At 42.7% G+C, this 22,953-nt stretch overlaps 2 protein-coding genes across 2 annotated transcripts; one reads left to right on the top strand and one right to left on the bottom strand.

The window, feature by feature from the left end:
* Window positions 1–1,215: 1,215 nt before the first annotated feature.
* On the top strand, window positions 1,216–14,361 carry chrnb2 (cholinergic receptor, nicotinic, beta 2). The gene is made up of 5 exons (XM_088013895.1): window positions 1,216–2,308; window positions 3,194–3,238; window positions 4,953–5,062; window positions 7,516–8,650; window positions 12,940–14,361. The coding sequence occupies exons 1-5, from the start codon at window positions 2,069–2,071 to the stop codon at window positions 13,087–13,089; spliced, it is 1,680 nt and encodes a 559-aa protein (XP_087870021.1). The 5' UTR covers window positions 1,216–2,068; the 3' UTR covers window positions 13,090–14,361.
* A 2,178-nt stretch (window positions 14,362–16,539) lies between these two features.
* s100t (S100 calcium binding protein T) lies at window positions 16,540–22,878 on the bottom strand. Its single transcript, XM_014984431.2, has 3 exons — window positions 19,642–22,878; window positions 18,699–18,861; window positions 16,540–16,995 (listed from the first exon to the last, which is right to left on the bottom strand). The coding sequence occupies exons 2-3, from the start codon at window positions 18,858–18,860 to the stop codon at window positions 16,834–16,836; spliced, it is 324 nt and encodes a 107-aa protein (XP_014839917.1). The 5' UTR covers window position 18,861; window positions 19,642–22,878; the 3' UTR covers window positions 16,540–16,833.
* Window positions 22,879–22,953: the final 75 nt, after the last annotated feature.

The raw sequence follows: 22,953 nt of genomic DNA, 5'->3' as shown, positions 1-22,953 counted from the left end.
TCCACACAACTTATGTTTTTTTTCCCCTGAATTATATTAAATATGAATATAAATCTTCCTGCTCCACATTGAGGACAGCACTACCTTTAGCAAATATGAGCTTAGTGAGATGCGAACTGCTCTACTTCCGTCTTTGTTTAAGTGGACTGCATTTGCTTCCCGCCTCTCATTCTTTTTAAGTTATTGCCTTGAGCTTCTGGGAGCAATATACATAACTCATATTGTTCAGACACAGACAGTCGTGCTTATTTCCCCCCTGATCACATGCAGACAAACGGGCTCATATAAAAGAGCCTGGCCGACATTCATGCACAATAAGCAACGCGAGTGCTACACGCAGCTGCTGACAGGAGGAGCATTGATGACGGTGGATCATTGAAGGAAGGGCTAATAAAAGGACAGCGGCTGTCGCTGACAGCGAGATGGAGATAGCGTGAAGGGGAGGGAAACTATCAGCTCCGTGAGAGATCAAGATGTGGGCTGACTCCAGTGATGGGAAGATTAGGGGTAGAAAAAAAAAACAGCAGAGAAAGAAAAGAGAGAGGGAGGAGTTGTTGCATGTTGGCGGGGAATGAAGAGAGTCGTCATTGATCTGCAGACAGAGGCCATCATTCCTGCTCAGTGAACACAGGAGTACAGCAGGGGAGGGCAGGGAGACAGAGGAGGAGGACAGGGTGACGATCTGGAGGTTTTAAGTTTGGGTTTCTGTCTTTTAGTTCATTTAAGTTCATCTCAAGTTGTCCGTTCGACCATCTGGTTTGCATGGTTAATTTTGCTTTGTTCGCTGCCGTCTACTTTACTTTTTTAAATTTGTTTCACTTCTTTTCGTGCATTTTCTTCAGTTCTACGTCATGTAAAGTTTATTTATTTGATGTTTTGTATTTGGTTTGTTTTGTCTGGTCTTAATCTAACGTTTGTACATACACACACTCGTCATCCGAATGACAAATGTTTTGTAAATAATGTCTGATTTAATTTGAATTTGACTTGTGCAGCACACATGAAAGTAGTCAGTGTCTTACCTAAAGTCCAGCGCAGTCAGAGTCAACTTCATTACCTCATTTTTGCATGAAGATGCTATTTACGTTCATTTACATGTCATTTTTTGATTAATAACTGATAACCACTTGTAACAGCAGCAGATTCTAAATAAAACAAAGAGGATGAAGTAAGTTACATAACAATGAAAGCATTAAAATATGACACATTGTGTGGTTTAATATCTATGCGAAGGCCCTTCTAGGGATCGTCATTGCAAATTTGCCAAGTCTGCTACATATAAAATGTACATACTTATCCCTGCCAAATGAATAAAATGAGAAATAACAAATCTAATAATAAACATTAAAAGGAAAGCATCCAACCCCAGAAGCCTTTGCAGATAGCATTTTGCCATCAGCACGTTGCACTCTTAGTAGTCTGGAAAAGAGCATGTGTGAATATGCTGAGTTCACAGCAAGCAGCCTGTGTTTATCTTCGATGGGAACGTGTGAGGTAATGTGCAGCGAGCAGATGCCAAACAGGCAGGGAGTGAAAAAAGGACGCAATCACAGAGGAAGAAGGAAAGACACAACGGTTGTTTCTCCTATTCACTGTGTCCTGACTCAAAAAAAAAAAAAAAAAACCTCATCATTTGTGAGTGTTTGTCTGACATCTCTGTTTAAATTTGACCGCTCGCTGCTGCAGATGGAGGGATGGAGTGAAAAAAAAAGAATCACAAAGCTAAAGCAGAGTTGGCAGTTGGGGAGACGTTCACCACCGTACAGGAATAGATCGAGACAGACTTGAGGCAGCCGGGAGAGCGGTGGAGACAGGATGGACAGCGATAGAGACAGTCAGACTGGTTGACTCATTCTTATGATGTCAGATCTTGTAAGAAGTCTCCACCGAGCCGGGCCGACACGCTCGAGCTGGCAGCGATCCGTAACGCCATGCTAAAATCTTTGCTCTCTCAGTGAACATGTGCAGCCATGAAGCTCCGAATGCTGGCAGCGAGAGCATGGGCTAAACAGGGAAACTCGGCGGCACAGCTGATTTTCTGCTCCGCGTGGTTGTAACGTATTCCAGCATGAGAAATATCTTGGAAAAGGAAAACGCTGGGGGAGAGACACGCAGATGGGTGCAACTTTTCTTTGATGACGATGGCGTGCTCTCGTTTGCAGTTGGCCTCGGGGCAGACACAGAGGAGCGGCTGGTCGAGCATCTCCTAAACCCGGCACATTACAACAAGCTGATCCGACCCGCCACTAATGGGTCTGAGCTGGTTACCGTGCAGCTGATGGTGTCGTTGGCCCAACTCATCAGTGTGGTGAGTATCAATGTGACTTTGTCTCAGTGTGTCCTACTTTTTGTGGAGTTACAATCCACAGGTTGTGTTTCATTTCCTTGGGGTGATTAGTAAAAGGACTCAAACCAAGCAGTGCTGATGATACGTGGCTAAATGAAAGCTTCTGCTTTTACACGAAACCCTGAGTGCATTTTTGTTTGACCTCAGGGCCTTCTAACAGTATTTAGCTTCACCCGTCTTCCCATGAGCTCACCTGCCCCCACAGCAGGATGCAGCCACCGCCGTGTCTCAATGCGAGGAAGGTGAAGGCCTTTCTAATCCTAAACATATTGTACAGAGTTAGACCCAGATGTTTTTTGAGTAAAACCTGCACAGAGTTGTCTATAAGCATAAATATGCAAGGATACAGATGTGCAAAATCTTGAGTCATCCTAAGTTTTTGACAGCCGAACTCTAAAGCCTTTAAAATTATCTCGATTATTTTTTCTTGAGACTTTTTTTTTTTAATCTATGAACTTTTAGTGCTTCTAGCACTCAGACTTAAGACTGCAAGAACTTTAGTCAAGTGGCATAAGGCATCTCTCAGGTCATCTGTTGGTTCTTTGTTTTTGTTTTTTTGTAGAGAGATGTCTGTTAAATATGCTATAATGAATCTAACATAATCAGTCTAGCTCCCCATGTATTCTTTTCCCCTAAATTAAAAGCATAAACTGCAGAAAGTTTGGGGAAACCGTTAAACAAAAACACCTTAAAAGATTACAAAAGAAAGTAATCTTTTTGGAGGAAAACATAAAAAAATAAAAATTAAAAAAAACTTTGCACAGTGTGGCATTTGAAAAGCTCCCCCAATCACAGAAGGATGACAATGGTTTCATTATTTAAATGTGTTTTTGTGTTGTCTTTCAGCATGAAAGAGAGCAGGTGATGACCACCAATGTCTGGCTGACACAGGTGAGACTTCACACGCCTCATCACATCCAGCCACCTCACCAAACACACACAGAGGCAAAAAACAATTCATACAAAAAAAAAAAGCGTTTTGGGTCCTCTCCACATGGAAACATTTCCTGTAATGTTTTCATCCACCCAGAAAAACAGAGAATGGCCCAAAATGCTATTTTATGCTACGTTTTACTCCCCTTGGCCTGTTGGTGGCACTAAGCATGGAGGATGGGACATGCAAATAAAGCCTCGAAAAGGGCAAAAATACGCTACTTGAGATTTTAAACTGTGAAGAACTTGGATGCTACTGAATATGTACAAAGTAACAATGATTAAACCTTTCTTTATAGCACGGCTCATTACATCATACCCACACAGCACAGTGCAGTAGAGCCAGGTGGCTCTACAGTGTCAGTTCCTACAGTAAATTAAGTCATCTTTTGAGAGACAAAATACTTCTTAACTGTACGTTTACAAATGAAGTGATGGATGCTGCAGAACGCTACGTCATGTCTTCGTCTGTGCAGTCCATCCTGATCCACTTTGTGTGTCGCAAAGTGGGTCTGCTCTCCACCCAGCAGTCCACAGTGGAAGGTTTTGCGTGCCATCTGTGTTCGCTCTGCTGAGGATAAAGTAAATTTAACTTGGGTGCAGAGCTCTGTGAAAATTTGTCTGCAGTTACTATCAGACAAACATGCTGGGGGTTTGTTTATGTAGCCTGGTCAGGACAGTTCTGACTGAAGCAATATTTGCTTTTTTAAATACTGCTAGTAGGATGTATAAACTGTTATGACTCTGTAGAACAGAGCAGATCAGACAATATCAAAGTTTGTTTTTATTTCATTTGAAATGGGTTTGTAAATCCAGTGTGTGTTTACATTATACAATTGCTAAAATCTGCATCAATATCAAAATAACATTAACAAACATTATTTTTGAAGAATTTTTGGCTTTTTTGTTTTAATAAATCCAACTAGATGAGGAATGCGTATGTCCTTTACCCTACAACTTTCAGATGTACTCCTCCTCGAACTCATCTGAATCAAATCACAGCAGCAGCTCTGCAGAGGCCTATCAATCATTTGATTCAGGTGTGTTGGAGAAGGGATTCATCTAAAAGCTGCAGGACAGTTGTTCTCCTGGGCGCCTATGAATTAGAGGAGGATGCTGAGGATGAAAAGTAGATGATTCGTTGTGACACAAATCAAGAAAATATATTCTGTTGTGTTGAAACCACTTTCATATCAAGAAAAACAAAAAAACATCCTGTGGTTCCTATATTTCAGTTTGTGCTCTCTGCTTCATAGTGAGACACACACACACACACACACACACACACACACACACACACACACACCCACACACACACACACACACGCACACACACACACACACACACACACACACGCAAACGCTTGCAACGTGAGCAGGCGCAGATTTATGACTGGTAGCCAAGCGTAGAATGACTATGAGGGCTCGATACATCCCTCACCATCAGAAAGTCGGAAAGCCGAGGACAGCCATCCTGAGCCCAAACAAACTAATGATTATAGTGTTTCACGGCTGCTGCAGACGGTATAGCTTGGACCAAAGCTCGGTGTTGTAGCGACAGCCTAGGTTTCACATCTTTTCCATCGACTTGTAAGAAACGAAAAGCAAATTCTCTGCTCCCTGCTATCTTCTTGCTGCTGTGACTAAGCACGTTGTTTTTGCTGGCCCTCAGGAGTGGCAGGACTATCGGCTGACCTGGGTCCCCGAGGAGTTCGACGGAATGATGAAGGTCAGGCTGCCCTCAAAACACATCTGGCTTCCTGACGTGGTCCTCTACAACAAGTGAGTCACCCTCTCATGCTCTCGGCCTCACTTAGAAAAGATAAACTGACACACGAATGCCACTGCACGACGCCCAGCGAAGACATGTGGGTTTCCTCTTCCTGACCACGTTCCAAGCCGGTTCTCTGGTCAGGGTCGTCCAGCGAAAGCGGACGCGGCAATTAAATAGTCATTTTAAGCGGGTGATACGTTGATGTTTGCAACACATGACTGAATACGTCAACTAGAATCTCCTCTCGTTGCTCATGCTACCATGCTGCTCCACCACCGCAGACATGTCTGAAAGATTCAATCATCTTCGCTGCACACTGACGTCCTGTGGAGGAACAGACATGCAGCAGATGTCATATGCGATTATGTAAAAGTATTCGCACTCCTCAAAACGTTGCACATATTGTCAGGTTATAACAAGCTTCAGAAAAGAAGGCTTAACATTCGGGTCCCTTTTCGGTGCTACCACTAAATAAAGTCCAATGCAACCCATTGCCTTCGGAGTCCATCTCTGTGTAGTTCAGTCTTAGCCTGTGGTCCAATGCATAAGTTTGATAGAGAGCATAGTCGAACAAACAAGTGAGGATGACCCTGGAGAGGTCAACGATAAGGTTGCGGCAAGGAGAGCATAAAGTAGAGAAGCAGCCAAGAGGCCTTTGGTTACTCTGGAGGAGCTGCAGAGATCCACAGCTCTGCAGGGAGAAACTGCCAATGGGGCAACTATTGCTTGTGTATGTCACTAATCTGGCTTTAAAGGAAGAGTAACGAGAAGAAGGACATTGATGTGAGAGGGCATTCAGGAAGTGCAGTTCATCACAAACCATGAAGGAACAAAGCAAATATGTGGAAGAAGGTGTTACAGTTAAAGCATAACGTGTGGCTAGAAAGCAACACTGCAACTAACACACCGTGAAACACAGAGGTGGTAGAATAATGCTGTGGGGATGATTTGTATTGCTCTATTAGTAGTGTCAAGGAAACTATCTAGAAAAGATGGATGTAGCGAAATACAGGGTAAGTATGGAAGAAAAGCTAATTGAGTCTCCACAGACTTGAGACTGGGCCGAATATAAAATCCAAAGAAGAGAAATGAAGAAAAAATTTTTTGTTTTTTTGATATGGAAAGCTGGTTGGAGAAATACTTCTAAATGTTTATAGCTGAAACTGCAGCATAAGATGGGTTTCACACAGGAGTTGCACAAGGCCACTATATATCTCTGAAGATGTTTTGCTATATTTTTTTTCTATGGCTCTGTGTCGTCTAATATTTACCTTAAGCTGCAGCTGTGCTGTAAAGGCTTTCATAAAGCCAGAACATACTGAAGTGTACAAAGAGTACATACATTCTCATATCTTATGAGTGGACAGTGAATTTGCATTTCTATAACACATTGATTAAAAGTGTTTACTGCGGCTACATCTCAGAGTGATCCAAGTGGAAAGAGGAAGGAAAACACTGCTTTTGTCACCATTTTTTTTTTCTGACAAAGATGGATAACCATGCATATTGATGCGCAGTGCATTAGAGCTGCTTTGCTGCGGGTGAAACGAACCTCATCAGATTTCATTCATCGTCAAAACCCATGCGCCTGAAGAGGGTTTGCTTGCACGTCTGAAGACGTTCCGGATGTCGCAGTCGGCTCGTCTCGGTGTAGTGGAAACTCCGTGTCAGCCTATGGTTTGCAAATCAGCTCATCAGAGAACAGGGATCTGTGTGACCTTCTCTTCTTTCGTTACTGTAGAGATGATTAAAAGATCACTGACCCACCTCACTCTGGATAAAGTGATCCTGATAATCCCGTGGACCCCAGGCCAGCACGCCAATCCCCAATTCTCAGCTGCTGTCGCTTTCTTGAGCAAAGGGATTATTTCATTGTATAACAGCATCAGAGATATATTGTTTGCAAATTCAGAATTATTTTTTGAGTTAATGCTCTGGAGAGAACAGGAAAAATAACTGCTGGTTACTTTTCTTGCATCACATTTATCCCCCCAAATCTGCGTTTAAATGTTTTTGGGTCACTCCAAACGAAAGAGTTTGTCTTAAGCATCAATGAACTTTGTTTCCTGTCTGAACCATCTATACCTTTATCATTTTCTTTAAATATCCAGGCACTTGTGTGAAGCATATTCACACTAAAAAATATATAATTTAAATTTTTCAGCTGAGAATGCTTCTCTGTTTATGTGTTCTGCTTTAAAATTAGAAATGTGTTGCTCTTCTCGGCCCATCAGTTCACACAAAAATGATGAAAATGTTATTTTTTTTGAAGTGGAGGAGTCATGTGGAGCAATTATGAGTAGACAACAGCTGGTATAATCTTGTTTATAACATTTATTAACTAAAGATTTTTATGCATAGACTCGAGAATAGTGTTGGCGGTTCAATCTGAGACAAAGATAACCAGCATAAATATAAAAGCTACTTGTAACTGAGTTGTCTCCTCCTTCCTCTCCCGCAGTGCGGACGGGGTCTATGAGGTGTCCTTCTACTCTAACGCGGTGGTGTCCTACGATGGCAGCATCTTCTGGTTGCCTCCAGCCATCTATAAATCGGCCTGTAAGATCGAGGTGAAGCACTTCCCTTTCGACCAGCAGAACTGCACGCTGAGGTTTCGTTCCTGGACCTACGACCGCACAGAAATAGACCTCGTGCTCCGTGCCGACGTGGCCAGCATGGATGACTTCACGCCCAGCGGGGAATGGGACATCATCGCCCTGCCGGGTCGACGAAACGAGAACCCGGCCGACCCCACCTACGTGGACATCACGTACGACTTCATCATTCGCAGGAAGCCGCTGTTTTACACCATCAACCTCATCATCCCTTGCGTGCTCATCACCTCGCTGGCCATCCTGGTCTTCTACCTGCCGTCCGACTGCGGAGAGAAGATGACGCTGTGCATCTCTGTGCTGCTCGCGCTCACCGTCTTCCTGCTGCTGATCTCCAAGATTGTCCCGCCAACTTCCCTGGACGTTCCTCTGGTGGGGAAGTATCTGATGTTCACCATGGTCCTGGTCACTTTTTCCATAGTTACCAGTGTGTGCGTGCTCAACGTCCACCACCGCTCACCCACCACGCACACCATGCCTCCCTGGGTGAAACTGGTGTTCCTCAACAAGCTTCCCGCCCTGCTCTTCATGCGACAGCCGAGGAACAGCAGTGAGCGCCAGCGGCTACGCCAGCGGAGGCGAGCGCAGGAGCAGAAGGAGGGCGGGCGCAGCGGGGAGCCGGCGGCCCTGATGGTCGGCCTCGGGCTCGGTGGCGGCGGCAGTGGCGGGAACGGAGGGGGGACCTCATCGTCTGTTTTCGGGAAGGATGACGGGGACCCTTGCACGTGCTACGTGAACCGGGCGTCCGTCAAACAGTTTGGAGGGGAACTGGTGGGTGCCGGAGGGGGATCAACGGACGGTCTGAACAGAGTGAGGGAGGGCCGGGAGGGCGGTTCTGGAAACCTGCCCCGGGGGAAGCAGGCGGCTGGAGGTCCGGCTTTGACTCAGGCCTTGCTGGCTCAAGCCTGTCCAGGATTCGATGAGGCAGTGGAAGGAGTTCGCTTCATCGCTAACCACATGAAGAGCGAAGATGACGATCAGAGTGTAAGTATTACATTTTCACAACTCTTTTCCACGTCCTTTTGACTATAAATGGGCATGGGTTTTTTCAGTTTCAAGTGTTGTCTTTGATTTTATTTGATTTGATTTAGAACATCACTGTTTTAACCCCTTCTAAAAAAGTTGCATCAGACCAGAAATCCACTTCAAATTCTTGTTGGTGAGAGGACTAAACAGGAAAGTGTTGCTCCGCCCAATCCCGATCTGTCGCGGTCAGTCAGCTGCGTAAAATGGTCAAAAGCAATTGGATAGACCATTCACAACCTAAATACCAAAGAAACATCACCCATCAAAATATTGCAGTTTCTAAACATTAAAAGACATTGTTGAGTGGTAAGACATTTACAACCACAATGTGGTTGTTTATTTTTTTTACAACTAAAAATCAGAAACGTTTGACACCTGGTTATGGTTGCCTCCTCTGAGTTAATATTTTGTGCAACCACCTTTCACTGAGTCTTTCAACGTGTCTGCCAGCATCTAGAGGCTGAAATCTAAGTCAGATTGTCAAGGTTGTGGGCAGGAGAATGGGATTATCATGGAATTAATAATTCAAGGAAGGTAAGGAAAATACTTACAAAAGGTGAAACAGCGGTGGTGTGGGATGACATGGAGATAGGAAACAAAGGAAACCAGGGAGCAGAAATATACTGAGGAAGTGAAGTGAGTGGCAAGGAAGCAGAGGGACGAATCAGAGGTAAACCAAGGCAGCTGGGGAACTAAGAGATGTGGAGCTGCTGGGCAGAGGAGCAAGATACCAGGGAGACGGAAAGGCAGAATATGAACAAAGCAGAGAGAAAGACAAAGGGAGAAGAGACCTGAAACCAATATGAACAGTAAACAAAGAAGAAGACTAATCTAAAGTAACAACTCCAAAGCACAAATGCTGAAAAACAGTGAAGTAGCATAAGGGGCAAACCAAAACATATCAGCAAGTAAACAATAAACAAAACAGGAACATAAATAGTCCAGCTACCTTCGGATCGTAACACAGATTGCATCGAATGTCCGTGAACATCAGCTTTCAAGGTTCGCCACAGATTTCATGCGGGTTTGTTTAGGTCTGGACTTTGACTAGGCCATTTCACTTAGTTATTTGGCCATTTCAATTCCTTGTGGTCTGTGCAAAAGATTTTCTTCTTTTTTTTCGCTGTCTTCTCGTTACTTCTCACCATCTTCCCTGTTCCTTCCAAAAAAAAAGCATTGCATTGCTATTAACTGTATCAGTTTAACTAATAACTCTTTTAGTGCCTAGGTGCATCATTTTTTAATTTCAAATCGAATTGTTAATATTGTGATGTGGAGAAGAGACCTATTTTCATAATACATTCCTATCTTTCCTTTGATTATGTTTCCAGCTTATATTAAATATTTCATTATATCTTTTGCTCAAATGAATAAAATCTTTATTCTTTACGTTCAGCTTTAAGAACCTGCAGCTTTGCTGTCTCTCTTGCCTCCTGAGTTTGCTGATTTTCTGATAAGCTGCTTCTTGGTGCCATGTAAATTTCCTCCGGCTAATTGCTCTGCCAACACATGGCCTGTGATGACAAGTCTTTGCCGATGCTGTCGGCTCGCCTGAGTGTTACTCTGATTTAACTCCTCGTGGCTGCGTGTGGATCGGCTTAGCAGAGAGTCATTGTCTTTTATCCGAGCACATTACCAGCCATTATGGTTTCCTGAGCTGCTCAGATGAGTGCCACATCATGTTGTGTGGCTGCTCAGCTCCGTCGTTTAACTCTGCCTTCTGAAAATGCACGGGCTGCTGGAAGAGACCAGCAGCAGAGCAGACAGATCTGATGATGCAGCCGTAGCCCAGCGACTATCCAGCGCAGTATGTAATAATAGCAGCAGCATGACGTGCGCATAAAGAAGTGGGGGGAAAAGCCGAGGCGCTCAGATGGAGGAGTGAGGGTGTAGTGGGTTTTTTTTTTGTAACTCCTTTTTACCTGGAAACATAGAAAAGAACACAGGAGTTCACAATTTGTTCTGATTCCGTCCATCACAAACATGGTTTCTTTTCTGTAGCCATGAAAACTGAGTTAAAATCCTTCCTCTCTTGGTCCAGTGTGTAATTTTTCAGTTTCCTCTTCCCCCCCTACCCCTCTTCGCTTTCCCTCTCTCCTCTGCTCCCCTCCTCAAGTTATCATCACAGGGTTCAAATGTCAGCACCCTCTCTGTGTCCTCCATCTCCTGGGTCTCTTACCTTCCTCTCCTCCTCCTCGACTCGAGTCGAACCTCATCAGAGCTGTGTGCCAGAAAGAGTCTCGACTCACATTAACCACTCACCTCCATTAACCCTGCGCAGGAAGGGGAGCCGATAGACAGAGACGACAGAACGCTGGATTCTGCTTACGGGGTTTTTTCTTACTTAGTGTTAATAGACAATCTTTTGCAAATTAAAGGCGGCAACAAAGCAACATCCCACATCAGAGCAGGAGGAGTAAAAAACATTCCTTAACAGATAAAGTGGCTGCATAAAGCCTTCTTGCCTGTCAAACCTTTTCTGATTTTTAACCCGCACAGTTATAAACATGACTAATGTTTTCATATACAAAATAAAGAATCAGTATTGTTTATTTCGCTCTGCTTCTAAATTTGTCAAAGTTGTACAAACGAAAAAAAAAAAAAAATAGCATCTCCTGTAGAAAGGTGCTATTTGACTGAGTCCTTCCCATATTTATGGAGCACAAAGAGAAAAAAAAAAGATCACTCTTTACAACTGAAACTCATAATTTGCAGCTAAACTGATATGGCTTTTAAAAAGCCTTGTACAATTCATGTCGTTCTGTCGGAAACATTATATTCTGACGCATAAAACACACAGACGAACTGCCACAGACTCCAAATCTAAACTAGCTGATCAGCATAGAGAGCCACAGCTCAGGAGGGGAAATCTATGGGAACATCTACAAATCGTTTGAACCTGGATTTTATGAAAGAACCAATAATAGGTAAGAATTCCCGCTTGTAGTTTCCCACAAGCCATCTAAGATACATGGCAAATGTGAAAGAGGATGAGACCTAAACTGAAACTCACACACAAAAAAAATGTGTGGAGAAAAATCTTAACGCCTCAAATCACCTTGAACACACCATTCCCACGGTGAATCATGGTTGCAGGTAGTTTCATGAGGCTGCAGAAGGCTGGGAGGGAGGCTCCGCTTCCAGCAGGCAGGAACCCCAAGCACACAACCGGAGCGACGGTGGAGAGGTTTAGATCGGAGCAGGTTTAGTGTCTTAATGTGGTTTTGTCCAAACCTAAATCCAATTCGGAATCTGTGGTCAGTCTTGAAAACTGCTGTTCAGAGGCTCCCGCCAAGCCATCTGTCTGAGCTTGAGCTGTGCAGAGATTTTACTCTCTAGATGAGGAAGGCTGGTAGAGACAATAACAAAAAAAAATAAATAAATAACCTGGCTGCTACAAAATACTACTTCATAAAGGGTAATACGAAGCATGACCTGGTCTTTTCCTTTGTGCGTCGTCGTGGATTGGTCTTGTCACATGAACTAATACATTCAAGTGTGTGTTATAATATGACAAAATGTAAAAAAGTTGAAAGGTTATGAATACTTTTGCAATTAAAATTTCAGATTTGCATTTTAGAAAGGTCAAACATTTCCTCTGGCTTTTGCCAAAGGCTGTTGAGCTGGATGTCACATTTATGATCCTGTTCTTAAAGCGAGCAGATAAACCCAGGGGGGATTTCAGTGTGAAGAAATGTAATGGTGAGAAATAGTGGGAAAAGAGAAGGAAGGAAAAAAGTCAAAAAGAAAAGAGTGAAGTCACTTTCCGTACAGTATAAAGGTCACAGAGTAAAATGTGGAGCACTTATGTAATGGATCAAATTGCAATGTGGCAAGTGAGTGTATAGAAGTTGAAGATGTTAAAGATACGGCCTGAAAAGGATCTCAGACGTCTAGACAAGTTGTCATTTTGGAAGGGAAGCCAAAAAAGGGAAATATTTATATTTAGGGATCTCACAGTAAATGTTCTGTCCTCCTTCCTCTTCCTTTCTTACTTCTTTCTTTCTTGCTTTCTTTGCTTTTTTCCATTTCTTTCTTTGCCACAAATTTAGATTGAACGCTAATATTTTATTTTTTAACGTGAATATAAAGTTACTGAAAACTGGAAAGCATAGCATGTGATGTTCTACATATGCGACACGTTTATCTTCTCGCTGCACAATGCTGACATTTATCTTTCTGTTTGCCCCACCCCCCTCCCTCACACCCATTTATATGGTCCTTCCCCCTTTCTGTCTGATCCACAGGTGAGCGAGGACTGGAAGTACGTTGCTATGGTGATCGATCGCCTCTTTCTCTGGATCTTTGTGTTTGTTTGCGTGTTCGGCACGATGGGCATGTTCCTGCAGCCCCTTTTCCAGAATTACACAGCGAAAACCATCAACACGCCAGGCTGATTGTTTCCGCCAACAGACAGCGCCCCTGACCAATCAGAACAGCAGGACAAACAACAGAGGTGTGGTGGTGTGTGAATGCGCATGTGTGTGTGTGTGCGTGTGTGTGTGTACTTCGGGGCTGTTGGGGATCTTAGTTTTATCATGTCTATGGAACTGGAATCAAAAATGCAGAGCTATCCCGTCCATTGACTTTATATAACATTTTTGCAACAAACAACCATTTTTCTTGTATGAGGATAAAGTAAAAGACAGTGACACATTTTTCCTGCAATTTTTTTTTTGTTGTTGTTGGAGAATTACAACAGACTGACCTCCCCTCTCTAGTGTAAAGATCCACCCTCGTTCCCGTCCTCGGCCTTTCAGGGAGTGAGGACGCAGATTTTCTCCTTGTCGCACCCAGCCAGACAACACTGACTGCTTCACAGCAACGCCGCCACAGACGAGACGCCACGGTAGCGTTGGCTGACACTCAGGATCAGAGAGGGAAGGAAGGTTCATATTGAGCGTCTTGCTTCCCCGCCCCCCCAAGAAATCCATTGTCAGTGAACCGATTCAGTATTTTTTATCATAGCGTAGCAGCTTGCCACAAGCATATTGCATCGAGTAAATAATTAATACTTCTATATATCAGTTCATGCAAAGGTTTGTTGATGACAGAGAGATTTCAGTGTGTTGTACGATTGTATAGCTATAAAAGGAATGTGATTTAAACCCCTGCACGCCAACACTAGACGTGTTGCAGATTAAAGGGAAACATATAGGAGATGCATATACGTGAAAGGAAAAACAAGGGGGCAATATTACTGAAAAGTCATGCATAGACGTTTTTTTTTTTTTTGTTTTTGTTTTTTTTTTTTACTTAAAGTGTTGCAGATTGCCGTACCAAAGGGCGCAGCTGCAGACGAGTCCTGAGAAGTGGATTAAACTGAGCCAAAATGTTGCAACCGAACAGTGAACGTGCTGGACGCTGGAATGTGATTTCTATTTTTAACCAGATGAAGTAACAAGGAGGCACTCATTGGTTGTGCAGACAGCTACGTGTACCTCCATCGATAAACTGATGGAGGTACTTTCAAAGGCTTTGGGATAATTGTGCGTGTTAACATGGTTTCACATCTGTTTACTTCATGTTGTTGCCCTAACCAGACTGAGGTAGTGTCTTTTAGCTCCTTTGTCCTCATTAGAGATGCACCAAGAAAAGAAAAAAAATCGGCTTGTGACCTGAATCAGTCAAACCAGCCTGAAACCAGACAGATACTTCAAAATCCAGATATTTTTCCGGTTCAGGACACACGCCATCTTCGGAGGTACTCAAAGCTACCTAAATATTGCATCGTTAAGGCGCTTAAAATCATAGTCAGAGGAAGCACAGATATGTTGAGAAGGTATTTTGAATAAACAGGGTTGTCCCTGACATCTGGAGAAGGTTAATTCAGGCAGCTGGAGAGCAACAGTTTCAGCAGAGAGCAGGAATGCTGAACGCATTTGGAAATCTCAGATTGAGGATATAGATTCTCTAAGGATTACATGCTAATTCTGCTGATTTTGTCATGTAAGCTACCATAGCATGCTTAAGCTAGTTTAAAATCATTCATATTTCTGTTTTTGAAATTATAGTAAAACCTTGTTGGTGACACAATTAGTCATTTTGATCAGATCTGATCCTGCTGGGTTCTTGGTGCAATAAACAAACAAACAAACAAACAAACAAAAAACATTTGCATTTGACACACCAATCCATTTATTACCAGACAAAGTCATATTAATTTCAGGCTGTCTTTCATCTTACACTATTTCCTAAATACAAATCACTGCGTTATCTCATGAGGAAGATTAAATTGCAAAAGATTTCTAGTGCCATTCGGTTATCCTTTAATTGTTTCTAAGGAGAAATCAGAGCCAGCTTCAAGATTTCCAAAAGCGGAAAATCAGAATCACCACAGGATTCTGACAGGTGCATCTCTAATCCTCTCGCTCAGCGCCCGAGCTTTGATGTGTAAATGTGAACACCCTTCTGTATTATCACCTCTGAGAGTTGCAGTATAAAGAATGTGTGTCTTCCAACCCCTCCTTCAATTAGTCCCTGCCAAACTCCAGCCCCTTATATTTGGTCTTCCAAACTCACAAATGTCTGGAAGTTAGTCTTAATATTTCCAGAATCTTATCAGGGTCTTAGACGGTCAAAAGGACCTTTGCAATCACATGTGCAATTAAAAATCTTAAGAAATAAAGAAAGAGCTCAAGAGGATCAACTGTACTTGTAAGTGGAAATTGCCTAAAAAAAAAATTGAGTGGAAACCAGAAAAGAGAAAGGACTCCCAACGTTTCACTTTAAAGGAAAAGAACTAAACACACACACACACACACACACACACACACACACACACACACACACACACACACAAAAATGCTATGTCATCCCTGTCGTTGTCATCGTCTGTGAGTTTCTCCAGATTTCTGCAGTCGTGTGGCCAAGGTCTGCAGCTTCACTCGCTGGGAGCCGTCTCCCTCTCTGCCTCTCCACGATGGGATCACCCGTGGGGATCCCTGGCAGATCTCATACAAGTGTGAAAAGCCTTTCAGAGACCCGTGAATACTGTTGGCTGCATGGCTCTGCACCAGAGAAAGTGCCGCTGCCCACTCTCTGTTTGCTCCCCTCGACCTTTTCGCTCTCCTTCCTTTTTCCACTCACTTCCTCTCTGATGATTATGCTCCACCATCCTTCACCTTCCCCCCATTCCCGACTCTGAAATCTGCTCACCTTAACTGGACCAATAAAGGTTGTAGGTTCAGATTAATCGTCTGTGGCTCTTGTCGTCGTCCTTTACTCTTACACATCTTACACGTGCACAAAGCTTTCGTGTGCGGCTATAGCATAGGAGCCCAATAATTGTTGGCAGCTGTAGAAAGAAAGAAAACAAGAGGCCTGAATAGCTTTAACCTTTTTAAGGCACTGTAAACCGTACCTCTTTCACTTTTTTCTGTTTTAGTCTTACATCATCGAGCGACTTCAGTTAAAAATTTGACTATAGCCTGAATCTGGCACATTGACAGGATACATCTATGTTCATTATTGCACACTCTCCCTTTAAACAAATAAATACACACATGAAACTTTCACCATTTTAATCGACCCTCAAACCACAACAAGTTTCTGCTTCTAATTTACACTGTATTAACATTTTCAAAATCTCAGTAATGACTTCAAACGCAACAACAAAAATAAAAGTTGAAATATACTATCACAGGGTAAAATGCACCAATGATGCATCTGTATCTATACACATTCTTGTATGACAACAAAAATGTGTCTTAAATCTGTGTATAAACCTGTTTGAGCTCTTCTGCTACTATATATTGCTTTTTTGATAAACCAGGGAGTAATGCTGCCCCCTGGTGTCTATTTGCTCTCCTTTTTTATTCCGTGCTGCAATAAAACAGAGCCGACAGTTCACGGTTTAAATTAATGTTTATTCTTTCCAGGGGAAGAAACATTTAGCTTGAAGGTGTATCAAAAAGCAATTCCAGACAGGAGATGAAATGAGAAATCATATAATCACGTTTGCAGTCACAATGAGACAAAAAGAACACAATAAATAAACAAAAAGCAACTATTACAGCTCAGGTCAGTGTGTTTTTTTGTGTTGTTTTCGCACTTCAGCTTTATGACAGGATGTCTGTTACCATTTCCTCGCTGGAGCGTAGGGGGTTTTGTGTTTGCAACAGCGGATTTCTACGAGCCGCTCACTTCTTCTCCGGCTTATCGTTGAACTCCAGGAAGAAGTCGTTACAGGCCACAGTTAGAGCTCCAACCAAGATGACAAACTCAGTGAAGTCGACCTCTCCGTCGTTGTTTGAATCGAGGTCTTTCATGACCTTGTCCACAGCCTCTTTGTCCTGGGCATTCTGCATTTGTGAGAAAAAGGGAGTCAAAGATGTATTAACTGCTTTTCAGCTGAAACATACAGGTGCTGGTCATAAAATTAGAATATTGTGATAAAGTTCATTATTTTCCATAATGTCATGATAAAAATTAAATTGTCATATATTTTAGATTCATTGCACACCAACTGAAATATTTCAGGTCTTTTATTGTTTTAATTTTGATGATTTTGGCAAACAGCTCATGAAAACCCAAAATCCCTGTCTCAAAAAATTAGAATATTATGAAAAGGTTCTCTGAACGAGCAATAAAAATAATCATCTGAATCAACAAAGTAACTCTAAACACCTGAAAAAGATTCCTGGGGCCTTTAAAAACTCCCAGCCTGGTTCATTACTCAAAACCGCAGTCATGGGTCAGATTGCTGACCTGACTGCTGTCCAGAAGGCCATCACTGACATCCTCAAGCAAGAGGGTGAGAAACGGAAAGAAATTTCTGAACGAATCGGCTGTTTGCAGAGTGTTATATCAAGGCACCTCAGTGGGAAGTCAGTAGGAAGGAAAAAGTGTGGCAGAAAACGCTGCACAACGAGAAGAGGTGACCGGACCCTGAGGAAGATTGTGGAGAAGGGCCGATTCCAGACCTTGGGGGAAGCAGTGGACTGAGTCTGGAGTAGAAACATCCAGAGCCACTGTGCACAGGCGTGTGCAGGAAATGGGCTATAGGTGCCGCATTCCCCAGGTCAAAGGTCAAGCCACTTTTGAACCAGAAACAGCGGCAGAAGCGCCTGACCTGGGCTACAGAGAAGCAGCACTTTGGACCACTGTTGTTCAGTGGTCCAAAGTATTTTTTTCGGATGAAAGCAAACTTTGCATGTCATTCGGAAATCAAAGTGCCAGACTCTGGAGGAAGACTGGGGAGAAGGAAATGCCAAAATGCCAGAAGTCCAGTGTCAAGTACCCACAGTCAGTGATGGTCTGGGTGCCATGTCAGCTGCTGGTGTTGGTCCACTGGGTTTTATCAAGGGCAGGATCAATGCAGCAGCTATCAGAAGATTTTGGAGCACTTCATGCTTCCATCTGCTGAAAAGTTTTATGGAGATGAAAATTTAATTTGGTCTGGAATCGGCCCTTCTCCACAATCTTCCTCAGGGTCCGGTCACCTCTTCTCGTTGTGTAGCGTTTTCTGCCACACCTTTTCCTTCCTACTGACTTCCCACTGAGGTGCCTTGATATAACACTCTGCAAACAGCCGATTCGTTCAGAAATTTCTTTCTGTTTCTCACCCTCTTGCTTGAGGATGTCAGTGATGGCCTTCTGGACAGCAGTCAGGTCAGCAATCTGACCCATGACTGCGGTTTTGAGTAATGAACCAGGCTGGGAGATTTTAAAGGCCTCAGGAATCTTTTTCAGGTGTTTAGAGTTACTTTGTTGATTCAGATGATTATTTTTATTACTCGTTCAGAGAACCTTTTCATAATATTCTAATTTTTTGAGACAGGGATTTTGGGTTTTCATGAGCTGTTTGCCAAAATCATCAAAATTAAAACAATAAAAGACCTGAAATATTTCAGTTGGTGTGCAATGAATCTAAAATATATGACAATTTAATTTTTATCATGACATTATGGAAAATAATGAACTTTATCACAATATTCTAATTTTATGACCAGCACCTGTATGTATGTGTGTAGGTGTGTGTGTGTATCTTGGTGTGCTTCCTTACCCCCAGGTAGGTGCCGAGCTCCGTGGTGAGCAGCTCTTTGAGCTCGGCCCTGCTCAGCGTGTATTTATCCCCCTCATTCCCAGAGTATTTGTGGAAGGTCTGGATCATCAGCTGCATGGCGTTCTCCAGGGTGGTGGCATTCTCTGAGTTGGGCAGAGACATTCTGGAAAGGAACAAAGAGTTAATGGGTTGGAGATGTAGCAAAAGTGGTCTAAGTGGTGCTCTCTCAGGTAGAAAAAGAAAAAGTCAAGCTGATGGAGGAGTAAAAGCATTCTGTCACTGGGTAAAATAAACTGATAGGAGTTGGAAATACCTAGAAGTTAGGCCTGTTTCCTCTCTGACAGTTTTCCTGATAAAGATATATATAAAAAAAAAATCCTCAATTAACGTGCTGCTGTGCTGCAGTGCGTGGACCTCTTAAGGAGTTTGCGGCCGAACATGCGAGCCAGTTGATATGGGTGAAATCAAACTCTGGCCAAACAACAAGAGGAAGAGATGCACTCAGGGGCAACCTGATCCGCCTTTTACTTTAGCTCAAAACGGCAGATACGAGTGTAAGGTCTTGCCTTTCTCCGACCTGCATCACCTCTAACCTGTGAGAGACTCGTTCTGACAGCTGCATCGGTTTTGTTTTTTTTTTTTTTTTTTGGCTTACCAACTCATTTTCCTTTTGTGGAAAGCGAGAATCTGCAGCGTCAGAGATGAACAGAGGAGCATTTTTCAGCAGCTTTGGAGACACTGTTGTCCATAACATGAGGATTAGAGGCTTTTCAGTAATTGGGGAGGGGGGGGAAAAGGGGGTGAAAGCTAATTGTGTGCTTGTTTTTGCTTTGCATCAAACAAAAACAGTGCACCATATCCATAAAACGCATTTCTAAAAATGAACTTTTCTTGTCATATGAAGGGAGATCTCTACTGCCAGAGACCGTCTTTTGGTTCTCACCTGAATGAAGATGAAGCTCCGGGCTTGACGGCGAGGTGCAGACAGAGGAGGCGACAGAGGCTGATAGGGAGGCTCTGGACGACGGCGCCTTAAATACAACCCATTTACTCCACCCAAACCACCTCCACCTCTCTCCCTCCTTCCACCTGTTGCCCCGTTGCATCTTCTCCACTCCGACTTCTCTGTTTACGCGCCAGACACCTGTCATCGACACGCGCACTTCAAGATCCACCTGCTGCTTGTTCCTGAGCTACTTGGACATGACATTTTCAGAGAAATACTGAGAACATACATTTCAGAAAATTACAATATCATTTAAAAAAAAAAAAAAGGTGCTTATTTCAGCTATTAAAGAAAAGCAAAACTTATATAGATTTCTTAGATCAAATGGGGTTTTTTTTAGAGGATTTTGTAATTATGCTTTACAGATTATGAAAATCCAAAATGGAAGTTTCTCATAGATTCAAATATTAAATGAGGCCACTGGGGGGAAAGACTCCTGACAGCACAGTTGCCCAGTAATGACCCTCCACATTGAGGTCATTACTAAAGAACCTGGCTGTTCACACACTGTTTTCAGAAACCATATTAGTGGAAGGTAGAAGGAAAACGTGTGTTTTAAGTTCTTCACAGAACAGTGAAGTAAAGCCGGTCAAGAGTTTTGGGGAGATTCACAAATTGTGGACTTTAGCTGCTGGAGCTTCAAGAGTCTCAGCACTTAACCCGTCACATTCTGTTACACTATTCCTGAACCAACGACAACAGATGTGAAAAAGCACTGGAGTACTGAAAAGTGGTACAAAATCCTTTTTTCTATTCAAACACATAATCAAAGTTGATCAAGGTCCGGTGTGAAGTTTCCACAATCTGTGATAGCTTGAGGTCCCATGTCATAAAATAGTATATATATATATATATATATATATATATTTTTTTTTTTTTTTCTGAAGTGCATGATCAATTCAGTCACCTGGACCCTTCTAGCGTTTCATGCATCCCTCTGCTGACAAACCTGGACTTCCTGCAGATCACAACAGAGCCATATAGGCTGGCCACCTCGATGGCACGTTGCATTTATGCAGTAAGTCATGCAAAGCAATCGTGAGTTCCTGGGCGCAGATGCTGCACATCATTGGGACACAGTGTTTCAGCAGGTTGACACTTCTGTTAAAAATCTCCTTTTGATTGGTCTTAGGTCGTATTCTAATTTCTTTTTAGACATTGTTTTTGTGCGGTTTTCATTAGCAGTGTGTTAGAATCACCAAAGCTAATAGAGAACATGCAAGTAGCAGTAAGTGAATTTATATTTGGAGTTGAAACAGATATTAATCCAAGCAGTAAATTTAATTGTATGCAGGTGACAACTTGGTTTCAATATGCAAGTCTGAAGTATTTTTTTCTTTTTTTTGCAATATTTATACCTTGGTTTATGATCCCCTGATAGTCCAAGAGGATTTTCTGAACACAGTTGGCTTTTGTCTTCAGATGTCTTGTCAACTTTTTCTCTGATGATTTACAGTAAACACAGTGGTTTATCCTGTTGTGTTGTGCAAGCCATTTGAATTTCATGCCAAAACAAAGAAGGGAGTGCTAAGCTAAGTAATGAGCCAAGATCAAGATAAATAACTTCATAACCTCTGTGTTTGGGTGACTGTGTGGACGAGGTGTTCGCAGAGGAAGAAGGGGAGAGGAGGTGGGGGGACGAGGGAGAGGGGGGTGGGTCATGCCTGATATAGTATCCAGCTGGATTAGTGCAGCGCTGGTGAACAGAGCCATTGCACCTGGCAGCCATACAGAGAAATCCCCATACAAAACCTTCACACAAAGAGAGGACAAAACACACATGAATACTTTAACAAACACAATCATGCTCCAAACTCCGAGGCGCTTTATGTTTGAGCAAACAGCATGAAAATAAAAGCTTAACCACAGTCACTTTTGAACGGGAACAGAAACATTCTTCAAATAGTCCGCTGCAGGCTCACTTCAGCAGGAACAGAAACATACTCTGAGACGGTTCGGATCACGAATCCTCCCCGCTTCATGTGTCTGTGTTAAAGATAGCCGCAACGCACGCAAGTTTGAAACATTTATTGCAACACAGAGCCGTGAAATTTATCTTTGATTGTGCAGTTTTGGTAAGAGCGTCGTCCGTCTTGCTTATTAAGCGTCTTTGCTGAAGTATATGGTGTCAGTGAGTGGGGTGGCATGGTGTGAGCGCACGCTCCTACACGCCATATATGTGGATAGTGTTGCAAAGAGGCAGGATGGGGGCACAAAGGGAAGCATACTGTGTGTCAGGATCTGGTTGCAGCACTTCATGCATCTAGCGGCCGGTGAGTTTGGCTCGCCAGGGAATTCACAGCTATATTTAGCAAGTGCGGCAGGTAAGGAGAGGGGAAGGAACGCAGCTCTGCATTTTTACCTATCAGACAATGTGGAGAGAGAAACTACAGTGCATACAGCATCCTCAGTGTTTGCCTGCATCCCTGGTACTGCTGTGTGAAAAGCCCTAAAATTAAGTTAATCTTTGAGTGCAGCATAATGTCACTCTGAAACATTAAAAAAAATTAAATAAAATACAACCTTCAATTTGAGAGTGAAAATCTGTGGCGTTAGCAAATCATCTCTTACTGTTTGGTTAGGGTTAGTGAAGGAGTTCTTTCTCTTTAGCACTCCTTAAGATGGGAAAGACAAGAAAACATGTTGTTCTGTTAAAGCACATATGTGATGATCTAAATAAGTCAGGGAATGGGCACAAGAAAGGCAGAGTGAAACGTTTTAAGCAACAGACAGGGACGCAGGTTTATGTTCCCATCACCTTCTGTGAGCAGGATGGTGAGGGATAAGAGGACTGTGGAAAAGAGTGACATCTTGGGGTTAACATTTCTCCATAATAGCCAGAAAAGGTAATTTATCAACTGGTTGTTTGGGAAACATACAGAAAAAAAGACCCACCATCACACCATAACGTGGAGCTGATGCAGGGATTTGACCCAGAAATGTGAGTTTTGGTCAGATGAAATACAAGGTGGTGAGAGATAAATAAACTAAATAATCTCTCAGAAGACAAGAGTACAGAGACTAGATTGATGTCTTGGTAAGAAACAACTTTTTTTCTTTTCTGCTCTTCATACAAGTAGCCAAATATCAACCTGTTCATTATGAGACAGGGAGATGAAAATATTCTAAACGTAGATGTGGTTTATCATATGAAGGACCAAACACTTTTTTAAAATTTCTTATTTAATTCATGGCACGTCGATTATTTTGTTAAGATACTTATTCATTCATTAAGCAGTTTACCGAATG

This window comes from Poecilia mexicana, unplaced genomic scaffold (genome assembly GCF_051168715.1).
Source record: "Poecilia mexicana isolate PSO_F unplaced genomic scaffold, ASM5116871v1 scaffold_16, whole genome shotgun sequence".
Lineage (NCBI taxonomy): Eukaryota > Metazoa > Chordata > Actinopteri > Cyprinodontiformes > Poeciliidae > Poecilia > Poecilia mexicana.
This window is presented reverse-complemented; position numbering and strand designations above follow the sequence as displayed.